The 22,881-nt window shown below is 44.1% G+C and overlaps 3 protein-coding genes across 4 annotated transcripts; 1 reads left to right on the top strand and 2 right to left on the bottom strand.

Moving 5' to 3' along the window:
* Nucleotides 1-220: 220 nt before the first annotated feature.
* Nucleotides 221-3,309, bottom strand: LOC306700449 (protein Bouncer-like; the record flags this gene model as incomplete). The annotated part of the gene is made up of 3 exons (XM_079165468.1): nucleotides 221-450; nucleotides 556-723; nucleotides 3,255-3,309. 3 exons carry the CDS (start codon nucleotides 3,307-3,309, stop codon nucleotides 221-223), a joined length of 453 nt encoding a protein of 150 aa, XP_079021594.1.
* Nucleotides 3,310-9,980: 6,671 nt separating this feature from the next.
* Nucleotides 9,981-19,843, bottom strand: l3mbtl1b (L3MBTL histone methyl-lysine binding protein 1b). 2 transcript variants are annotated; one of them, XM_079165449.1, is made up of 21 exons: nucleotides 19,765-19,843; nucleotides 18,157-18,291; nucleotides 17,590-17,773; nucleotides 17,132-17,475; nucleotides 16,866-16,917; nucleotides 16,411-16,505; nucleotides 16,183-16,287; nucleotides 15,957-16,092; nucleotides 15,790-15,881; nucleotides 15,533-15,684; nucleotides 15,239-15,342; nucleotides 15,034-15,119; nucleotides 14,797-14,907; nucleotides 14,594-14,708; nucleotides 14,333-14,432; nucleotides 13,692-13,886; nucleotides 12,921-13,022; nucleotides 12,764-12,828; nucleotides 12,490-12,662; nucleotides 12,183-12,245; nucleotides 9,981-11,544 (listed from the first exon to the last, which is right to left on the bottom strand). In XM_079165449.1, the coding sequence occupies exons 2-21, from the start codon at nucleotides 18,265-18,267 to the stop codon at nucleotides 11,416-11,418; spliced, it is 2,514 nt and encodes an 837-aa protein (XP_079021575.1). In that variant the 5' UTR covers nucleotides 18,268-18,291; nucleotides 19,765-19,843; the 3' UTR covers nucleotides 9,981-11,415. The 2 variants fall into 2 exon arrangements, with proteins under 2 accessions (XP_079021575.1, XP_079021576.1); XM_079165450.1 differs by having other exon boundaries at nucleotides 15,266-15,342.
* Nucleotides 19,844-21,070: 1,227 nt separating this feature from the next.
* LOC306700544 (putative transmembrane protein 244) lies at nucleotides 21,071-22,850 on the top strand. The gene is made up of 6 exons (XM_079165583.1): nucleotides 21,071-21,106; nucleotides 21,429-21,514; nucleotides 21,905-21,978; nucleotides 22,069-22,194; nucleotides 22,270-22,314; nucleotides 22,412-22,850. The coding sequence occupies exons 1-6, from the start codon at nucleotides 21,074-21,076 to the stop codon at nucleotides 22,504-22,506; spliced, it is 459 nt and encodes a 152-aa protein (XP_079021709.1). The 5' UTR covers nucleotides 21,071-21,073; the 3' UTR covers nucleotides 22,507-22,850.
* Nucleotides 22,851-22,881: the final 31 nt, after the last annotated feature.

Here is a 22,881-nt window from a genome sequence, read left to right as displayed (position 1 = left end):
ACCTCTACATACATGAGAAGAATTATATTACAGTCTAACATTCGTTCTACTGTTTGGGTTTTTCGGTTGAAGTACCACGTTAAATATGGTACAAACAGATGTTCTCTTTGGCTGAATTAAAGTCTTTCTAAAATAATTTTTTTTATGCCAAAGAAGTATTTTCTAGTTATGTAAACAAAATTGTGTAAAGCTTTTGACAACGTAAATAAACGCAGCTCGTTTACTGTGATCCTGTTGAGGCCTCAGAGAGGTACCAGGTAGTCAGCACAGCCACGGTGAGACACAAAAGTGCGGCGGTTGGAAGTTTGTGCGCCGAGTTGCAGAAGGGAGTGTCGCAGCAGTGTTTGGTCATGACAAAGATGGTGTTGTTAGAGAATAGCTCCACGGTGGTCTCCACATCACACTCGTCTGCCTTCGCACATCCCAAAGTCTTAACGTCCAGAGTGTCCGCTGTGAAGACAAGACGGTGGTTTTCAGTTCAACATCTCTCGCCACATTTCCCCCACTGTGGGGCTAATAAAGGATCATCTCTTAAAACCGGCTCATCCAACACACCTGCCTTCCCTCGGCCCGTGTAGCAGCGCTCGCCCACCCTGCAGTGGGTTTCGGTGGTGTAGCAGGTATCCCAGAAGCCCAGGTCACAACGGAAACACTCCAGCAACTCCTCATCCTCCTCAGATCCCACTGACTCCATGGGCTGCTCTAGCTGCTCCTCTTCCTCACCTGAGTCCAAGAAACAGGACAGGTTGGTACAGCAGTGAAGTTTTAACAGCATGCATTTGGACAGAACACATGTTGCCAAATGAGAAAGCCACAACAAGATAATTGTTTAATTGTTGTTTTGCAAGAAACACCAAGATTGCAGAATAGAAAGATGAACAAACAAGCTAAGAACAGAGAATACTAATTATTAACGGTTTAATGGATGAACAGCTTTGAATTATTCAGATTTCGAGGCATTTACGTAATGTGTTGTTGGACACATTCATTATTCAGGGGGTGCTGAATGTGTGAAAGTGTTGGAGCGCTGTTGAAGGACATCAAGCCAAACTGATGAGCCACATTCTGCCGATTACCCTGAGAATCTCAGAAATATTTTGTTTATTCTGCAGCAGTCTGGAATCCGTTCCTTAGAGTGGATGACTTGTGTTTTTCAGGGGCGGAGTCCAAGTCTCAGGGCAGCATCGTGTTTTTATTAACCAGACAGATACTGGAATTAATAGAAAGAGTTGGCAGCAGAACGTCGTGCGGGGAGTGGGACAAACCCTTCTTATTCCTAGCACAATATACTGCACAAGCCCTCAAAACAACATAACCTGTGTCGCACGTTGGCGCTTGAAAATGCAGAGAGGCTTCTTCCTACAATTCCTGCGAGGCTTCTTCCTACAATTAATAATTCATTGGCAGTGTGAAATATGTGACAACGCACAAAACATTTTCTAACTGTTTATCAAATGTGACTGGAAAAGCCCTTTTTCAAGCTCACGCTATGCCGTTTTATGTTCAAATAACTGTGGAGACAGCATATTTGGACACAAAAAAACGTGATAATCCTCGTAGTTTTTGATGTCACAGCATTTCTCTGAGAAGTTTAGCTTCTGAGCTTTTGAGAGCACCGCTATTTACTGGCCTCAGTGCTCCTGGAAAGGGGCTAATCTCCTTCTCTGAGCCATAAGATGAGTTTAAGTCAGACTCCCAATCCTCATCCCCTCTCATCTTATTAGCTAGTGCTAGCTCAGGTGGACGAGCAGATAAAAGAGTAGGTTGGGTTCATTATGAGGAGAGCTTACACTTCCTAAATCTGCACTCAGTTGCCGGTCTATCTAACCATTGCAGTCTGATGCAGTAAATCATACCCTCGTGATCATGTTTTTCGTGCTCAGTTTTTGCTGACAGAGAGGTTTTTATTCATGTCCATTTTGGAGAATAAAGTTTGTGGTGCTGTTGAACTGTGTTTCTATATTTCCTTCACCACATTGATGGAGCGGGTGTGTGAGGGTTAGTGGTGCAACGGATCATAAAACTCGGATCAGCACAAAAGATAAAAGGGAGCAAAAATAACTTTTAAAGATCTCTAATCACGTTCTTTTTACCGCCGTTAGTAATTGCCAATAATTGGTGACCCGTATTGGCAGATACAGATCCCTTTGTTGTTTGATTAAAGCAGCTGGTCTACAAGGCTCCAGACTATTTTCTTTTGCCACCATCCCAAAAATCATTTCAGCCGCTCTGAAGTCAGTAGACCATCATAAATTCTGAATGTTATCCTTTTACTTTGTTACAGTTATTTATCGTGTGTTTTCTTTCTTTCACAATAACACACAATTCAAATGATAAGGAAATAAAAGATTGTGTTTTTATTGATTAAAACATATCTTGTCATTATTAGTTTTAATGATGTATCATGAGCTGCTTAGAGCTTAAACAGGTCATTATACATCTCTAATATCTATTTATCATCTTCAACTGAACAGAGCCTGAACGCATCATATTGTAACAGAACGGAACCTTCGTTCTCCTGTTAGTTTAAACACACACTGGTTGTTTACAATGTAACATTATCAGAAAGCATGAATGCAGATGTCCTGATGGCATATTTGACTCATTAATGGCGGCTAACGATCGTCCGTCAAACTTTATTTCTCACTGTGATGATTAACGTAACGTGATTATCCGCACGTGTGATCCGCACGGATCAACAGTTACACCACGAGGAGGATTTAACTGCAGCCTCCAACACTACTGTACAATAGTTTAAAGCAGTTTCAACAAAAACGGGACAGTATAACCTTCATGAATTTAGGATTTATTGCAGAGCTGCAAAGCTTAATCGATCCACAGCAAATGTAAACACAACTATTATGATGACCAATTCATCTTTTTGAGTCATTTTTCAAGCAAAAGGGCTACATTTTACTTTATAGATTTAAGATTAATCAAGAAAAGGATCAGAAGATTAATTAATAATACAAATAATGATTAATTGCAGCCCTATTGTATTGCAGGGCTGTTGTATTAGACAGTATGGACTTTAGATAAAATAGACTTTGTTGATATTTCACAAATCAAGAGGCCTAATTATTTGAAATTAACATTACTCAGAAGATAATTCATAATTTTGTGAGAGACGCAGTAATCTGTTGCTCATGAATAACCAGAAATGAGTATGATTTTTTAAAAACAAAAGTTCTAGTATCAACAATGTAGTAGAACAGAAGACGCTGCTGAGGTTCACCTACTATAAAACATCTTACCTTGAGCAGGTGTGAGCATCATGATGGCAAAAACACAGAATATTAGTCCTTTCATATTGAGCGGGATGCTTCTTCCATTGACTGCACCACGAGGTCTGTCGAGGAAACCCTAAATTGGATTAGATCAGGAATAGATCTGCTATTAGTCCTCACCTGACTGCTGCTAAAAGGCTGAAGGGAAGGTGGTCGAACAACCAAAGTGTGGGGGGAATAGCTGCAACTTAGAAAATCACGAGGGGTGGGATGTGGGGTCACCAGAAAGACTTCATATCGCCTTTAATGTCAGAAAATGTCATTTGGTTTATTAGCTTGTTGTACCAGAAGATACAACGTGAATGTTATAAATAAAACCAAGCTGGTAATGCATCCCTCTGTTTTCATGAGGTACTGAATGCCAGATGAGGACAAAGGTTAAAACTCCTCCTTCGTGGTGGAAAACAGTTCCGTCATCCAGCTGATGCATCTCACTTTTTTTTTTTCAAAGACTTCTTCACTGAATCTCACTTCCAGCCGTAGCATGTAAAGCCTGGGAGTTTAAAAAAACACTTCTTTAAACTGGCGTTTTCCAGATGGCTGATCCTCAGTCCCCCAGTTTATATAAATAAATGTTCCTCTATCTCTCAAGGAACAGAGGGCGTCCTGAGTCAGCACAGGGTTAAGCAGCTTACAGCCTCCCTTCCCTATAGATATGTATCAACACACATCACAGTAATCTCTCAGATGGGGGGGGGGGGGGGGGGGGGTTTGATTCAGTTATTCTCAATGCAGCAAAAAAACCAACGTGTGTTGGTAAATTATGCAACAGCACTGGTGTACACCTCAAAGATGTATTGTATTCTCAGTTACTGCAGTGCTGTTGAGCATGAGTGTAAACACAATGAAATTCCCTCTGGTCAGTTTAATGTCAGATTCAAAGAGGATCGATAACTATAAATCAAACTATATGCCACATGGATACGAAGACACAGGAGCAAAATTACGCCTGGTACTGACAGAGCTGAAATGATGATTAATCATTTTTAGCCATTTTTCTTAAGCAATGTGAAGACTGTTGTTTTTCTCTCATAGTATTTACTATGAGAGAAAACAGTAGTTTCTGACTGTTGTGCAGACAAAACATCAGCTTGAAGCAATTTAAAGACGGTTGACGGTTTATTATTTTCTGACAACTTTATAATCATTTTGGGGGATGTAGTGGTGTCTTTTTTTTTTTTTGGACCACAAAGTTTGATCAACACCTCTCTAAAGCAGTAACCTTCATGAAGGTCTGGTGAGTTACACCGTATTAGATCGGTGAACCCAAGAAACTGGCTGAAAGATTTGACAGTGAATCTGCAGATTAATCAGTAACAACCTTTTGGTTGCAGCTCTGACATCCATGCAGCTCTTTCCCTCTAAATGTAAACACATCAGAGCATCTCTCACAGTGAGGACTCCTGTATGTGTGAAAGAGAGAGAGAGAGAGAGAGAGAGAGAGAGAGAGAGCTGCTTTTCCGAGCGATATGTGCGAAGGAGGCTGCTTGCAGCTTGTTGCAAGATTCAGTGACGATTCAGACACATCTCCCCGACTCATACCTGCTACTAACATCCAGCATCTTAAAACAGCATAATGTACCTACACACAACCTTCAACTGAGTGTGTGTGTGTGTGTGTGTGTGTGTGTGTGTGTGTGTGTGTGTGTGTGTGTGTAACAGAGAGATGGGTGCTGTTTTTTAGTGAGTGAAATGAATGGTTGCAAATTAGTGAACGCTTCAGTCTCAGTCGTCATCTGGATGGCAGGATCCCAGCATGGGCCCAAACAACAAGGAAATACTCTGCAGTCCTAAAGCACCTATAAAAACTCTCAGACTGATCCCCTGTGAAATTAGAGGCTGGAGGAGAAAATGCTGGTGATAATTAAAAACTTAACTCCTTTACCTCTCAGACTGCTCAAACAATCTTGCTTTTGCTTAATTGGACCCGGTAACATTTTTCTCTGCATTGTTTTTGCTTTATTTTTCAGAAACCAAAGATTGAGATGGAGGACCGGGGGGGTGGAGGAGGGGGGGGGTATATATTTGAATAAAGCGTAGGAATCAGATGATGAAGCGAGAGGAGATGAAAGGTCGGGATGGTGGGAGAGTGAGGCTTCAGTTACACGACTCATAGGACCGCTTTGCTCAGTTAAAGCTGCGTCAGAAATAACTCATAACAGCCTCACCAGATTTCAATTTCTTTTTTTTCTTTTTTTTTTCAGTCATTGCTCTTTTCTTTCTTTCCACCATCTGATTAAAATTCTTTAAGATCTCGCCTCACCACACTCGGGAGAAGGGAGGGAACTGAACAGCTGACACTGAATTTAAAAATCAAATGAATTACAGTAAAATACTGAAACTCAAGTCCACACTTGCATGTGTACAGAGCAGCAGCTGGTATTTATAGCGTGGCTGTAGGTGGCGGATGAGAGGAGTGTGGCCTTGTGTGCTTCCCTTGTTTATACCGAGACACAATTTGCTCAGATAAAGAACAGATCACAGTGTGTGTGTGTGTGTGTGTGTGTGATTAGATAAAGACGCATTTAAGACCTTATCTGGCTCATCCTCTCTCCAGCAAGGAAATGTAAACGATCTGCGTGTGTGTGTGTGTGTGTGTGTGTGTGTGTGTGTGTGTGTGAGAGATAGGGAGGGAGTGTGTGTGTGTCCATCTCCCAGTACGGCACCCAAATAAGTTTTCAGCAACCCTCCTCATGTCCAAATATGGTCAACCGAGCAGTGGCTTTTTTAGGATTTTCTGGCATGGGTGAGTTCAAAGACAACAAGATGGCGAGATGACATCAAACATCATAGCCACGATCTTTCAAACGTGGGTGAGTCAGAGACCGATGTGGGACAAAAACACCCTTCACAGACGGTGACTCAGAGCCACTAAAACATACAGAGAAACATGTCATCTGTTTATTGAGGAATGCATATAGTCTCGTCTTAAGTGTGCGTCCGCACGTGAAACTTCCAAATGAATCTCATCATGCATATTTTATGAGACGGTAGAAGTTGAACCAGTGGGAGGTTCAGTGTTGAGGAAAGCCTGTCCGTATGTTGAAGTCTATTTCACTGGAGTTGCAAGAGTCTGAGCAGACGGAGGAGTGGGAGACGGACGGGCAGGGGGAGGGAGGGCGAGGGGTTGGCTCCTGGTGGTGCAGAACTTGGGCCAGTAGAGTTGCCCTTCCTTCCTCCTCCTCCTCCTCCTCCTCCTCCTCTCTATCTCTACCTCCTGCATCCGAAGGAGGCGACTGTGAAGACCTGTTGCTGATGTTGTCTGTGTTTCTGTGAGATGGAGGAAAAGGAGGACCACAGTTCTGGTCCGAGAGGGGGAGTATGCGGGTCGGAGCGGCCCAGGCTCCCTGCTCCCCATCTTTACACTCCCACCGCTCCTGACAGTTGAAGCTGGGCAGCTCCTGCGAGTCCTCCCAGCCGTCTACTCCCTTCAAATCCTCAAGGTCCTCCGGCGTCTCTCGTCGGAGGACTTCCAGGTCCCGGTTCTCGTACAACAGAGTGGCGGCACAGATGAAGATGAACAGGCCCACTCCCATGACCACGGGCCCGGCCAGCTTCATCCTCTCAATGTGGGTGCTGCCTCGGGCGGCCGCGACGGGCTTCGGCGCCGCGGACACGTAGCCCGCCACCGCGACAGCCATCCCCACCAAAACCACCACGGCGCCCAGCAGGAGCCACACACCCGGGGCAGAGCGCAGGTGCAGTTTGGTCTGGAAGGCCTTGCCGCTCCTCAGGTGTCTGCGGCATGCCGGGAGGCAGACGGGTGACGACTGGGAAGAGAGGGAGGACGCGGGGCTGCAGACAGGATTGGCTGCCGTCATCCTCTGGCTTCAGACTGAACACAGAGGAGGAGACGCGGGGAAAGAGGACCAAGAGCAGAAATACACAATTTAAGTCACAAAGTGTTGCATAGGGGGAGGGATGCAGGGGGTGTTGGGAAGGAAGATAGTTTAGTCTGCACAGCACACAACAGGAAATAGCTGCTTTTAATAAGACATGTGGCGGAGTTAATGAGATGCCAACCTCGCTGCAGCCCCTCCAGTGTCTCTGTGGAGCCACTCAGAGACTCTCCACTCTCTCCACTGCCCTGCAGCAGCTTCTCTGAACTGAACTGTTTTCGAAACACTCATTCGCCACCACGGGAATAAAGAGACGACCGATCCCTCTCAGGAACCGAATGATTTCACTTAGCATTCTCACTGCAGTCATGAAAACAGAGTCACACCACTACGGTAATTGCTCCCACTGAACTCGTGATATAATTCCCCCCCGAGGCGAGTGAACACAAGCGTGATTCAACAGGACGCAAACGTAGATGAGACATTGCTGTTGTAGAAGTGCTTTTACGCATGCATCTTTAATGTTATATTTAAATTCATGATGCTCGGCAACACTGTTGCTGACTACAGCAAGTCAGTGCGGTTCACTACTTTAACGCAGTCAAATCAAATTGGGTATACTTGCCTTGTTTTGGACGTATATCCGAAGCAGAAACTGGCTCCTCGGCATCGTCAAAATAAAGAACCCCGAGTTGTGTTAAATCCAGACTTTCAACGTATTCCTACAAACATTAAGGCGTTCTTCATCTCTTTTCTTTTACTGTGTGAGCCGCTGTGCAGCGCAACAGCGGGCACTGCGGAGCTTTTATAATAAATACAGTCTTACTAAAAAAAAAAAGTGGTGCAAAGCCGCTCTTCCTCTCCGTGTCCTCGCTGCGTGTGCGCCTCCGCAGCCTGTGTTTTGATTTGTCTCCGTGTGAGTAGAGGAGGGGTCGTGGGAATCTGTGGCTGGTGCAGGCCAGTCCCACGGTGAGCCCAGTTATTCTCAGTGATCAGCAGCCATCAAGAGTGAGCAGCAACAGGGTTATATATGGTCCTTACAAATCCTGTATACATTATATACATATATATATATATATATATATATATATATATATATATATATATATATATATATATATATATATATATGTATAATAATATATAAATATAATAAACACAAACACTGTGTTTAATTGTGTATTTGTGTTTAATAAACATAATATATACACAAATGCATGTATATACATATATATGATATAGGCCTACACATTTTTCATTATGGTTTCCATTAAATTATGTATGGTATGAAAACCAATTGCCAGATACTGAAATTGTTTCTTAAAGAGGAACTTAAAGAGGAAAGTTGCAGAAAACCTTTAGTGGTTTCAGAGGTATAGCTGCATGCGGAGGTCTGGTATATTGCCTCAAGTGATGTCACTAGAGTCAGTGTCAGTTGGAGCCAAAATGACAGAAAGACAGCCTTCATTTAAAGTTATAATTGAAGTTCAATAAAAATCCACAATTAAAGTGTTTGTAGTTAAACAAATTCCAACATAATTGAGTATTTATGTTTAATAAACATGATCTCAACATATTGACCAAGATAATTAGCTTGAGGCTAGCCACTCGAAGCTAATTAGCCGCTACTAGCATAAAAAACCAGAATCTCCGAGGAAACTGTCTAGCGATCGAGTTGCATTGTGGGTAATGTTGGCGAAAGGTTTTGACATAGAAGACATAACATTCGAATGTTGGGAATAAAAAAGAGAATATCTCTGGTTATGCTGCATGGTTGTTTTTCTGTGAGTCCGACAATGCTAGAGGAGCTCAAAGCTATTTCAGTGAAGTTGTGAAATCTATCTCAGTCCAGGCCCACGTGTATCTACGACACTTTTGGTCGTCACAGCTCAGTTTCCGTCAGCTGTCAACATCAAAAGCACTTAGTCACAGAGGCATTCTTTATTAAATGTTGCAATATGGTCACGACCCTCAAACTCGCTGGTTGTGTAGTTCTCATACATGACCCACAATCCAGTATACTGTGTGGGATATAGTGCTCTTCACCCTAAAACAACCACACTGTGTTTTAGCTACACCGGGCCCTTAAGAAACAAGCGGAAACTCACCTTCGTGCTGGTTAGTGGTGTATTTTTATTTGTGCCATATCTGCTGGCCCATGAAACCAGAAGAAGTTCTGCTACATACAATTGTTTTTAATACTTTTCTCTAATCTTTGCGTTTTTTGGTGAAATGTTTCATTTAACTCCTTCTTGGGGCCTCAAACTGTTATTTAAATGAAACCACGTGAGAAGTTTACAGGAAGAATCACTCTTTGCAAACAACTCAAACCAGACAACCGGAAACTGTTTATTTGAAACATGGGGCACAAGCCAACAATGCTGACGGGAAAACAAGGTTATGATAAAAATCTTAATTTGAAAAATAACTTGTAGGCCTGACAAATAACTTCAGTAGAGTAAAAAGTGCAATTTCACTTTGAATCTTAGTGTAGCACAAAATGGAAACATTCTATACTTTCCACCACTTACTTTGATGCTTAACTTTTACACAAACAAGATGTCCTAAAAGTGCAAGCAATTAAATTTTAAGAGTTACTCGCACGCCAACAGCGCTTCGAGTACACTGAGGGAACTCCATCCGCTGGTAAAGACCCGTGATCCAGTCAAAAGCTCCAGAACAAAAGCTAGTATGTGGACCTTGAGTTGTGATTGTTTTGTCAAACTATTGTACCTAAAAAAATGCATCGAGTACTTGAGTGAGTGTGTTTTCCACGACCGTAAAGAAGTAAACAAAAACAGTTACAGACCACAGTTTGAGATTAGGTTAAATGAGGACAGCAGACAGTGTGCATCTCATTTATTTTCACCCGTTCACACACTTTCCACCAAACAGCCACGGCTTACCTCGGAGCCAGAAACAGCGTACCATTACCCTTTAAATTAGAATACATAAATAAAAGCCGTTTGCATATAAACAGTTCAACACATTCCAACTCGCTGAAGTACGCGCTGATTTACAAAGACACTGACAATGTTTCTTTTGTTTCTTTTTTTTCTCAAAATCTTTGTATGAATTGAGGCTCGTATTTTTCAGTTCACCGTCACAAAGTCCTTCCCCGACGGACAGACGTCAAGCCTTTGCATAACCGAGCAGGAGTAAACTCTGTTAGGGACAGTTCTTTTGTAGCTGTATACTATTTACAATGTCAATGAACCAAACAAAAACAATATCAACAAAACAACCAAAAAGCGGTTTGTTTTAACATTCATGTTCATGTGCTGTTCCCCAAAAGCAACAAAGCAGATAAAAGAAGAACAGAGCTAGTTTGTTGCCTCCTTCCACCTTCAAAGACTGCACGTTTCCTTGATTTAACATTTAGCCCTTAACCCTGCTCGTTCATTTGACCAGAAAAAGCACCACACACACACACACACACAAGCTGGTGGAAGATAACGTCCTCGTTTCTCTCTCACACTCTCTCTCACACACACACACACACACACACACACACACACACACACACACACACACACACACACACACACACACACACACACACACACACACACACACACACACACACACACACACACACACACACACACACACACACACACACAACGCCGTTACCATCCCCCGTTCTATCTAAGCTTCAGTCCAATTGAATCAGACTCTGTTTTGCCTTCAGGCCTGTGGAGCGGCCCACTTCCTCCATCTAGAGGAGAAAGGCTCAACTACGTAGTGCTTCTGTTCCGCTGGGTTTCACATCGTTAAAAACCTCTCGCCACCTCACGATTGTATTTTGCAGCTTTAAAAAAGAAAAGAAAGAAAAGAAAAGAATTTTGACAAGTAAAATGCAACAAAGCACAAACACGCTTGTTCCATCTGCTCGGAGCTCAAGCACCATTACAGTTCAAATAAAAACAGGAAATGCAACAGAATCGTGACCCGAAATCCAATTCATAAACTGTACAATGTTAAGGAGCATTGAAGGTGCCTGTAGTTCTTTTTTTTTAATGATTTAGTAAACAAACACGATATGAGTGGAGGAATCCTCGCGGTATCATGTAAAACCCTCCCTCAGGTTGATCAGTACGGTCCATAAAGGAGAGGGGGAGAGGGACGGACGTTTTCTCTGTGATGTGGAGCTGCACCGCTGCAGAGCTCGACACTAGAAACCTGCTCGGGCTGATTTTATCAAACGTCTCACAGCTTGAGTGTCGAGGGAAACCGGAGCCGGGGGGGCCGGTAAGGAGGGAGGGATTCCTCGTCAAGTCTTTAGAGTCTTACTCTTCGTCTGCGTTCTTCAACATGAGGATGGAGTTGTAGATCTTCAGGGCCGGTCCTAACTTGATGGACAGGATCTTGACGATGTCTGCTTGGGTGAGCAGCAGGAAGGCCTCGCCATCTATTTGCTGAAAAGAAAACATAAAAATGATTTGCGCCATATCACTTGTGTTTTACTGGGTATTTACTGTCGTGTTTTATAGTCTAGGACGAAATGTTCAGCTTGTGTTAACCACAGACGACAGACACAGATGACTGAAATAAGTCATCTAACCAAAAACACATTCAAGACACTCATCGACTATGAGAAGAGGGACCTGGAACTGGAAGTGCAAAAATGCTGACTCATCTACGGGTTTTAGGACTCATTCCTGCACCACTCTATTTACCATCATTGAACAGCTGAGGCAACATGGCAACACAGCATTGACGTATCACCTGTGAATTTGTGGGCAAACTAACTGCGTATTCAGACTGTCCAGCCACTATGGAGCGACATAAACTTTTATTTGGAGTAGTTGCTAACTGTGTCTGTTATTAATATTGTTTGTATCATTAAGTCAGTGGCAATTCATTGACTTGTTGACTGACGGATAACATCTCAAACCTACAAAACAGGCAATTTGAAGACATCCGTCTCTCTTTTTGTCATTTTTCAGACTATAAGATTCCTCCCGCATTCAAACAATAATCTTTATCAATCTTTCATTGAACTAATCATTATTTGAATCGTGAGTCTTGGTCTAAACAGGGATGAAGGGCTTACCTCTGTTTTAAACGTAGCAGCGTGTTCTTTACATCCTGGAAGTCCTTTGACGAAAGTGGCCACCTGGTGAAAAGAGGAAGCAACGGACAGGCTGTCACACACAATATGTGCAATCAATAAATGTCTATCTACTAATCAACGTGTCGTGTATGCCTTTATTGAACTGAAAGAGAAGCTCTCCCTTGAATATTCATGCACAGTTGCAGTGTCCCTGAACAACTCCATGCCTTCATGTTGGATGTGTGAACGAGGAAGCACGTCTGCTCTTCGTGTGTCGCTGCAGTGCGAGTGTGTGAGCATGTCTGACCTCCTCGGCGCTCCAAGTGGCCACTCTCTTGGCAGTCAGCCCCAGGACCTCGGGCAGCAGCTGGCAGTGTTTGTCCCAGCAGAGAGCCACCCGGTGGGGGGGGGAGGCAGAGAGGCCGGGGGAGAACACAGACTCGTGGAGGGCCTGCTGGAGAGAGATGGCGTCTGGAGAGGCTGAGGAGAGGGAGGAGGAGGCAAGGCAGCAGTCATTGGTGAGTGAGTTGGTGATTTACATGATTCATCGCCTCGAATTGTTTACACACATTCACACGCACCTTTGCTATCGCCAATCTCCTCTTTCACGTAGTGCATTTTCAGGTATTTGGGAACTGGAGCGGTCCTGAAGAAACACACAAGTTAGAAGTCACGCTCTGGTACAAGAGAACATCTTCTGCAGCACAGTTTGATGGCGTGACGGTTGCATGGCTGTACCGTTTAGGCCTTGTTCCATTGTGGCTCTGCTCACTGGCTCCCCCCGGTGGCTCTGGCTGAGTGGTACGTCCCAAACGCTCAGCCTCCACTGTCGGAGGTTTCCTAGCAACACAGACAACCCGCTCAGATACAAACCAACGAATGAGAGTTGCATGAGAAACAGTGAGAGAGTTCCCTTGGGAGTGTCAGTGACTTTAAAATGTGCAGTGTGTAAGATCTGGCCAGAACTTTTGACCTTACATTATAAATAGAACGTGAAGCGGTTACATTGTTAACGTTATCCCAAAGAAGTGTATGTGTTGTATTGCAGAGATGTCTACTGAAATGAGCCCAGCCTGTCTTGTAATACCACTCGTACCTCAAGAGGTGATGGTGAGTCACTGCAGCATCCGGTCTGCTCTTAGTCCAGAGAACAAAGAAGCAGCGCTGCAATGAGGGCTGTTCTGGAATACATCCATGCTCTGTGTGCTTTTTGATAGTTTGTTTATTGGATTAAATCCAAAATGGCGTCTGAACTCGGGGGCCCGATCGTGGGGAATTGACTCCGGATCCTTTTGCTGCTATTACACAACCATCAAAAAAGTACATGGAACGTACAGCCCACCTAGTGGCACCTACACACAAGTGGCTAACGTAAACTTTAGATCGTATGGACCCAGTAGTAGAGGTGAAATGCTGTCCCCTATTAGTTTGGAGGCTCTGACCAGGCATTACACATTGCACCTTGAAAGCGTGTTCATGTGTATTTTTTGTGGCTTGACGGCCACAAACCTGTTCTGGGAGTCTTCAGCTCCTTCCAGCTGGTCTGGCGCTGAGGAGGTCTGTGTCGTGGTGTTTGTTTGAGGATCGGGGCGGCGCCCACGTGGATGAGGTCCACTGAGGGCGAGAGGTCGTTCTCCACTTAGGCGGTCTGGCAGCAAGCCCTCCTTGTTCAGATTTATCTCCGAATAGGGACAGCTCACCTGACTGCGCACACAAAAGACACGTCGACGTTACCCAGGCCGAAAACAAACTGCCGCATTTTCACACTTGATGCTCTGCAATTTAGCAGGCTACAACAAATCGATAAAAAAAAAGCGAGAAATCACCTTAAAGACTCAAAACTCCCACACACACAAGCAACACATTTACACTGCAGGCAGCCCACACAAGCATAATCTAACATTGAGACCTTTTCTCTTCCTCCTGTACCCACTACATACACAGTCCCCAAATATTGTTCAAATGAGACGATGTGCTGTTTGAGCAGCAGTGATAGGATACAGCATAACATAGAAATAATAATAAATAAAGTGAGGGTTTTTTCATTATGAAGAAAGTGATTTGGAAAATGATCCTAAATGTGCCATACGACATTAAGATTGAAAAACAACTGGAAACGCAGAGAAAGAGCAACATTATGTTCAACTAACGTGTAGTGGGTCCCATAGCGAGGTCCTCTAATGTGGCCAACCCCGTTGCATCCTGGGGTAGGACAACCTTGTCCTGGGGCAGTCACTAAATCAGTGGAGCCTGAAACACACACACACACACACACGAGTGTTCATAAAACTATGCAAACAACTGCAAGAAGACCATTTTCAATTAAGTATAGATTCCTCCAGAAGTTAAATGAAGGCAGAGACAATCTAGACGGGCCAGGAAGAGTGTGTGAGTGAGAGAGTGTGTCTCACCGTTAGGGTATTGTAGCGGGTGTCCCGTTTTCTGACACCACCCTACAGGGTGCAAATCAGGGTAGTCTGTCTCCACCCAGTAGTCATATTCTGAGCTCCAGCCATCAAAATGAATCTAGGTGAGCATCAAAAAGAATAAAAATTAGACAGACGCGTAGCACGGAACATGTCGAAATCCATCCAGACGAGGAGACGCGACGTACCTTCAGTCGGTGGTCCTCTGTGTCCGCTATTGTCGCAACACGGATGAGCATGGGGTTCCTCTTATCCACGGCTTCCACTTTCATCCCAATCTGGAAGCCATGTGGAGGCCGCTGCAAACACAGAGCACAACAACAATCACATGACTACATCCATACTCCTAGCATACATATTATAAATCGTTGTGTACTTGTATGTCTGTGTGTGTGTGTGTGTGTGTGTGTGTGTGAGAATCGCACCGGTTTAAAGGCGCGCGCAGGAGCCGCCTGTGTGCCCGTCTCTTCCAGGTATTTCTCCCATGAGAAGCTCTTGGGCTGCTTAAATTCTGAGGAGAGGGAATTAGATCCATCAGTTTCAGTTTCAATCTACATTTTTATAAGCCTTTATTTCTGACAATGTTAGATTCTGCATTCCCTAGAGTAAATTAAAATAGTTTATACTGACCCACGTGTGTCTTGGTCTGTGTCTTACCAGCTGGAGTGGTCAGAGTAAGTTCAGCCTCCTCACAGTATCCCACAGGATGGATGTATGGACTGCTAGCGTCACACCTTGACACAAAACAACTACTAGTAAACAGAGCCTGTCAAATACTCTTCCATACTCGATATTTTAAGCACTATGCTGATGCTGTAAAGACTTTAAACTAGCGTAGATTTCACCTGGATTTAAAGCTGTAGCAATCACTAAAGAGGACTGGAGGATATCTATCATACCGTCAGTCTTAAACCAGGCTCTTACCAATAATCATACGTGTCATCCCAGTTGTCAAAATGAATGAGCAGCCGGTTGTCAACAACAGCAGCAATGGTTGCTACACAGATCAGAGACGGGTTCTTCCTGTCAATCGCCTCCAGCTTCATCCCGGCTCTGAATCCAGACGGAGTCACAGACTGAAATACAAAGAGGAAACACACACATTTAGGAAATATAAACCCTTAATTTAAATACAAGTGGATGGCTTTAGAGTCTACAGGTTGTGTGTGCTTAACACTCACTGTGTTGAGACTCTTGAAAAGGTGTTTTGGGGCCAGCTGACCCCGACAGTTCTTCACATACATGCTCCAATTAAACTCTCCATCCTTACAACCTATGAGACAAACCCAGCTTAGAACATGTGTTTATAAAAGCATGGATAGATGTGTCTGTGTGTGTGTGCGACTACCTTTAGGCAACAATAACTTATGCCCATTCTTCTCACACCAGCCGGCTGGTTTCATATCCCACGAGTCGGCGTTGGCCCAGAAGTCGTAGCATTCTGGGTAACCATCAAAGTGGAGCCTCACCCTATAGCCTTGTATCTGAGAGGCAATGGGACGGTCAAATGATTGTTTACAAACAGCGATGAAGATCGATATGGTCTGGTCACAAACATCTGTTAGCACACGTACCTCTGCGACAGTGAGCACACAGAACAGGGACGGGTGAGATGGGTCCAGCCCCTCCAGCTTCATTCCAACTTTAAAACTGTTCCTGCTTTGAGGAAGCGACTGGTGCTGCAAGACAAATGAACATCAAAGCACAGTCTGAGACCAAATACACAAAACCATCTGGTGATACTTTTTTTTTTTTTTTAAAAGCATCTAAATTTGGCCAGCGTATATCTGTGGGGGAAATACCTCTTTGAATAGTTTAACAGGAGCAGCGATGGCCCTCTCTTCTTCCAAGTAAGACGGCCAGCTCCATGCCCGTTTCTTATTGCCTGGGGCCGTCACTGAGGGTTGGGGGGGAAAGAAAGACTGAAGTATTATGTACATACGTACAGATGCAGATACACCTCCTCACAGTTTAAGATGTATTTAATTCAGATCGGCTCAGTTTAGGTGACAATTTTCTTAAATATTGATAATTTAGAAAAATAAAGATATTTTACCTTTTAAATGTATACTAAAAATGTAAAGATAAAAGTTGATGTATCAAGGACAATCTGCAAGAGGCTTAATTAAATTGTGTAGTATATTGTGAGCCTGTTGATGCCTTGAATTTAGTCAACCATGTCAGTCATTTAAAGATTTTCATGAGACAGGAAACAGCTTTCTCCCTCCCCTCTACAGTGGCAGCAGTCTTAACATACCCAGTTTGGCAATTTTGGCACCTCTCCTTCCTTTGGTAGTTTTGGCCTTTTCCTACAAACGGTGAAATGAAAGAATGTGTCAATAATCAGAGCTATCAACTTTTTCCTCACCATTCTCTCTGTTTTCTCAACTCAAAGATGAAAAGAAAATGTATTTGATACTTTGTTGCAAAATCTATTACAGCAAGACATCGCTGAACACTTGGGTGGCCTGTAGCTGTGAAATAATTCAACACTGGAGAACAATGTCAGAGTATGCTCCCCACCTCTGGTTCCTCTTGGTTGTCTTCCTCTTCATCACCAGAATCCATATAGATCTTCCTCTTTTTGCGCACACGTTTGCCCAGCCTCTCGCCATCAGCTGCTTGACTCTCCCTCGCTTCCCCCGGGGACGATCTGCCGCTGGAGGGCTGCGCACAAATAGAGCTACAGAATTTGCCCTGAAGGAGGGCGTCTCGGGGAACGCGGCCGCCACAGGCCCGGCACCTCGACAACTCCCCATTTTGGCCCGTGTCTGCGCTCGAGCCGACCTCAACACTGGGACCAACTTCCACACTGGGGCCCTCCATACTAGGACCCTCTTCTAAAGACAGAAGCACAGGACCGGGGGCTGGAGGACAAAGTAGAGAAGAAGGGCTGAAACTGACGTGTGGAGCACTAAAAGTAAACACTGCCCAATCTTTACAATAACAATGCTGTAAGGGTTAAAAATGTGCAGTCATACCTTTACCGTGAGAGGATGCTGGCTGACTCCGATTGGCCGGAGCTGTGGCTTTGCCGGTCTGTGATTGGCCCTCTGGTGGAGGGGTAGGAGTGTGAGACTGAGCTGGGTCCAAGGTCTGTGCCTTCTGCCCTTTGACTTCTAGGTCTGTGACAATCTCAAGCGTCCCAAATTCTGTCATGCGAAACTGAAAGACACAAGTGAGGTAGAGACAGGTATGCACATCAGGGTGTCTCACAGGAACTTAACGAGCAGTAGTGGTGCGACACCCCTTATTCATCTGGTCTCCCAAAGAATGTCGTTAGCAGAGGGCAGCCTATATAATCGTCACATTCATTCAATACACGGCATACCATGTGTGAAATAGTTCTCTCTCTCTGCTCCACTAAAAATGTATTAATTTGTTTAGAAAGTTCGCAACGGTGGTTATCATTTGAGGCAAAGTGGCTCTTGAACACATCAGGAAATCCTGCTCTTACAAATCTGTGTCAGATTCAAGATCAGAGACTCGTGCACAATCATTTTCCACAATCAGAGATGATGCTGGACGGGAACAAATCTCTCTCGTACCCTGATGTCACTGCCTGGCAGCGTGGCAATACCGTCCTTCCAGTCCAGAGCACCCATCATATCAAACTCAGCACCCTGGGAGGGGCCATCACTGGGTGGAGTGTCGGTCATTCCCACTCCTATGATATCCCCAACCTGCATGGACACAACGGCAGTCCCATTAGAGACGTTGTCATATACCGACAACTGACACAAAAACATCACAGGGGACCAAAATGTACCAGGGGGTTGACCAGAAAGGTTCAGTCCACATCTCGGATTTAAATCACGACATTGTTCTCCGTCTATTGTGCCGACTAGGCTTGATTACCACAGTGAAGCAGCCCCCCCCACCCTCTCTGTATGGTTTTACCTACAAGGTGCTCCCAACGACAAAACGCAGTGTCTACCTGCACTTGTAAACAAAATTACCCAACATCGCCTCTAGATGGCGACTGTGAGCTGACTTTGCAGGATACACCATGCACTTCGATTTCAGACAAAACAGTCAATAATAATATTGTTTTGCTGGTCATCTAACGGGGCTGCACGCGCACAAACGGTCCCAACGGGACGAACCTTCATCAGGACCATTGACAAACACGGGGAAAGATGTCTCAACTTGAAGTTAACCACACAAGTTCATCTTTTCCTTGTTTTAACAGTATCTCTTAAAACCGGCTGTTTGCCTTGCTATGAACAAGCGAGACGGTCATTTGATTATCCATTTTAAAGAGAACACTGTCTCCTGCACTGACTGGCCAAACTTAAAAGCGTTTTAATCGGACTAATATTACGATATAACGTTTTAGTCTTGACGCATGTTCAACACTGAATTAAGGCGATATTGTCTGTTTGCATGGTGGTCGTAACCATGTGAAAAGTAAACAACAGCCCGAGCTTAAGGACCTTGACTAAGTTTGACTTTGCACATGATGCCTCAATTTTATTCTAGCCCTGAATAAAGTGTATGTAGGAGCGCCCATGATTAGCATTCGTCTTATACAAAATGGCGGAGCATGGGAAGAGGCCACCAACACGTTTAAACTATGTAAATTACTCAAGTTACCCATTTAAACAAATCATGCAAAGGCGCTACGCGTCGAACAGAGGCAGACGCTTGCTGTGTAATTTCCTGACTTTGTGTTTTCCGTCACTCGAGTTATTTTCTTCACTTTCCCCTTGTCACGGAATGTCAGCCCCAGGTTGCTAGCTAGCGCTGACACGAAGCTAACAGTCAGCTAGCTCCACTCCGTTCAACTGTACGGAGGATTGCTAGCCGTAGCATTGTGACTGGATGCAGCCAGCTAAGGACGATCTGTAATAAATAAGTTTCCCGGTTAATAACAATAGGAAAACGCATTTTACAAAACGCCAATATTTCGCACAATACCACACAACACTCACAGTCGCACCGCGCTACTGTTACCAGCTTCAACAATGTTGCTTGATTAATTTCTTCAATAGAAACTTGAAAAAACGATTTATTTTCGCCGTTTTTAAATCAGAGTGGACATAATGTGAACTAACGCTAATTAGCCAGACGAAGGCCGCTTTTTCAAATTGTGCCTCTGTTAACGGCAATAAATGAGTATTAACGCTCGTATTGTTTAGAAATGTGGAACTCACCTCGTTTCTGTTTTAACTCTTATTTAGAGCTGGGTAGAAGGATGCGCATGCGTGCAAGATGCGCTGCCTGACAACTTTGGGTCTCGGAAAAGTTCAGTTTACTATCGGTGGTCAATACTCGTCCTGTTTACACTTATAACACGCCCTAAACTCAGTTCAGTGCCGATATAACCAAACACCACCGACAGACCGGAGCTCACACTCCCCCTTTGCTCATAAGTATTTCCCCCCGAAGAAGTACGGCTGTGTATCAATAGAGCGCAGGGACCGCAGTGTCTTCCATGACCGTTGACGAGCGGTTGGTCTGTCAAACTGGCCGTTTTTCACCCCAATAACAAACCCTGCACTCTCGTCAAACAGCTATTTTGTGTAACATTGGATGCAATGCGAGCACAGGCGATTATCAGTTTGTACACGCCAGTGCTAACTGTAGGATTAAATACTCAGGCCTGTAAAATCACCCGAAATTATATTTCTTAACCAAAAACGACCCAAACACGTTGCTACACAATAGTCTGGACTGGTTTGGCTCTTAAAACATATATAGACTTATGTCGGCCGGTTTGTACGAGTGCTATCTTAACCAGTAACGTTGAATAAAGTCGGACAGGATGGTTGAATTTAGCCAAATCAAACCTGTACGAAACACTGCGTTTAACACGCTAAATTACTACTACTGGGTTACATTTGACAGAAATCCCCCATCCAAGCAGCCAGTGTATCGGGCTGTATGGTGTCACCTCAAATGGCATAACTGGATGTATGGTTTATGGCTTTAATGTGACAGCGAACCCATTTAATTTAATAGTGGGGTTACTACGGGGGCGTATTCCTTCCTGGTGTTTTCAGATTGATTTGAAGTGTTTGTAGAGTCGCTAATAGTCCAAATACTCATGTTAAACCACATCATCTCCAGATATCTTGCTGTGCTCAATCCCTCCCACATAGGGCGGTCATGGTTTCTCCGGTATAATAAAGCTACTGATTTTATTGGCCGTTTTCGCCATAATTTTGATTAAATCCCCCCAAGTCTTGACACAAATCGCCATCGTATTAACGGCTACGCATTCAGTAGCTAAAGCTAACAGGTACATGGAGAGAAAGTATTTATTTTAGTCAACAAAGGCCGCCCTGATACGAGGTGAAATGAGTTCAGTGAACGGCGGTAGAAGCGGCGGCGCTGGTTTTTGTGTCTTGCGTCGGTCGCTAGATGGCAGAAGACGTCCAGTTTTCGACGGAGGATTAACGGGTTCGTGCGTCGTGCTGCAGCCTACAATTATTTTGTAATAGAACAAGTACGAACCATGAGATGGCATTCAAAGGCAAAGCGCTGGACTCGAAGGTGAGGGACCATGTGTCATGAGTAACGTCTCCGTGAACTGTCAGTCTGTTGGGATCGACTGATTATGGAAATCATGTTGCGATTAAATAATGAATATGACAGAGAATATGACAAGCTATGTGACGTCTGAAGTCAATGTTTTATATGTGTACAGATTATAATCCTAACAGTAAAATCAGGTTTAGCAGCAGATATAATCGCTGTCTGCCTGTCCCTGCAGCCTGTTAGCACGTAGGACTGCACAGCTTCAGGTTAGTGTTTAGTGTTGCCTGCTCCGCAAATTAGATGCTGTATTGTGATATATTCTCTCTCAATCCCACAGACCGTGCTCTCCAATCTGCTGCTGTGCCTGGTGATATTTTACTCTCTTTTCTACATGATTGGGAGTGTGTGCTTCGGTGCCTTCAGGTGAGAATCCGTAACACGCATGCGCGCGGGCGGTATGCATTTGACTGGTTTTGTAGGCGAAATATATCACGTGTAGTCTGCAGTTTGTGTTTTGGGGGTTGTGGAAGACACACACACACACAATGCACAGAAAGCAGGAAATCAAGGGGGTCGATAGGGTCCACACTGTTTATATTTGATTAGGGCCTCATAGTGGGTTAATTTGTTGATGGATCCACCTTTGCAGCAGGTGAGATTCACAGTAGTTATTTTATCCACACCATGTGACCTATATCTGGAGCAACATATAAGGCTGAATATGTACACACTTTGCAGTGGTTTAACACACTCTCTTTCAATTTCTGACAGTAGTTTATTGTACATTTAATCCAGTTCTATCTTCTCGTTTAGGTTGGATCACTTTGACGGATTGATTCCATTCGACTTTAAGACCGAACCTGCTGAATCCAACTCCAAATACTTGGGTGAGCACCCTAAATTGCAGCCAATATGATCAACAATGGGCATGAACTCTTTTTCACTTACTGTATTTTTCCGCCGTTTGTCCTCCTCAGTGAACCTCCTGTCCTTGGAGCTCACCTACTTTTGCAGCGGCCTGTTTTTTGCTGCAGTGGTGAGGAGGAGGGTGTGGGACTACGCCCTCACGGTCACACTTCTTCATGTAGTGATCACCAGTCTAGGTGAGCGCAAATCTAACAATACGTCTTCCCAGGTACACAAATTGCTTATTGCATTTTTTTGTTTCCATGTTGCAGTTATGTTGGAGTTTCCCATGGTGTGGCAGTGGTGGCTGGCTTTAGGTAAAACAAACATCACTGGCAACTTGTGTTAATTATTGCATTTAACGCAATGAGTTCAATTTTTTTTTTATGCTTCTACGTTTTTGTTGTTCCATAGGTAGCGGCTTGTTTTTAATGATCTGCAACGGTCAGCTGATAGCTTACTTCACCTGCCAGAGTGACCAGAGCTACGCCTCCTTCAGCATCTCCTGACAGACAGGAAGCCGCTCTGTGTATGGACCGGTTCTTAAACAGTCTTGTGAAGTGAGGTAGAAAGGATCAGACCAGACGCTCTCATCCTGGAGAAACAGTGATGGGCTTTTTGTGTTCGTCACTAAAAAAAAAAAGACATTTCCTCACCATCACACGTCAAGTCAGAACTGGGTCCAATTTGTGTTTAAGTGTTTCCAACACACTGGCATCCTTTGGTGTTATGTAAATGCTACAAGGAGACGTTCTCTGTATATTGCTTGTGATGCACAATGCCTCTGTTACTGTGCAGGATTCCAAGGCAGCCTGTGAAGTATTTTCAGAACCTTTTGTGAGCTGCAAATGTGAAGCAGAACGGGAAAGTTGCAATAGATGTTT

The sequence above is a fragment of the Pholis gunnellus genome (genome assembly GCF_910591455.1).
Source record: "Pholis gunnellus genome assembly, chromosome: 8".
In the NCBI taxonomy this organism is placed as follows: Eukaryota; Metazoa; Chordata; class Actinopteri; order Perciformes; family Pholidae; genus Pholis; species Pholis gunnellus.
This window is presented reverse-complemented; position numbering and strand designations above follow the sequence as displayed.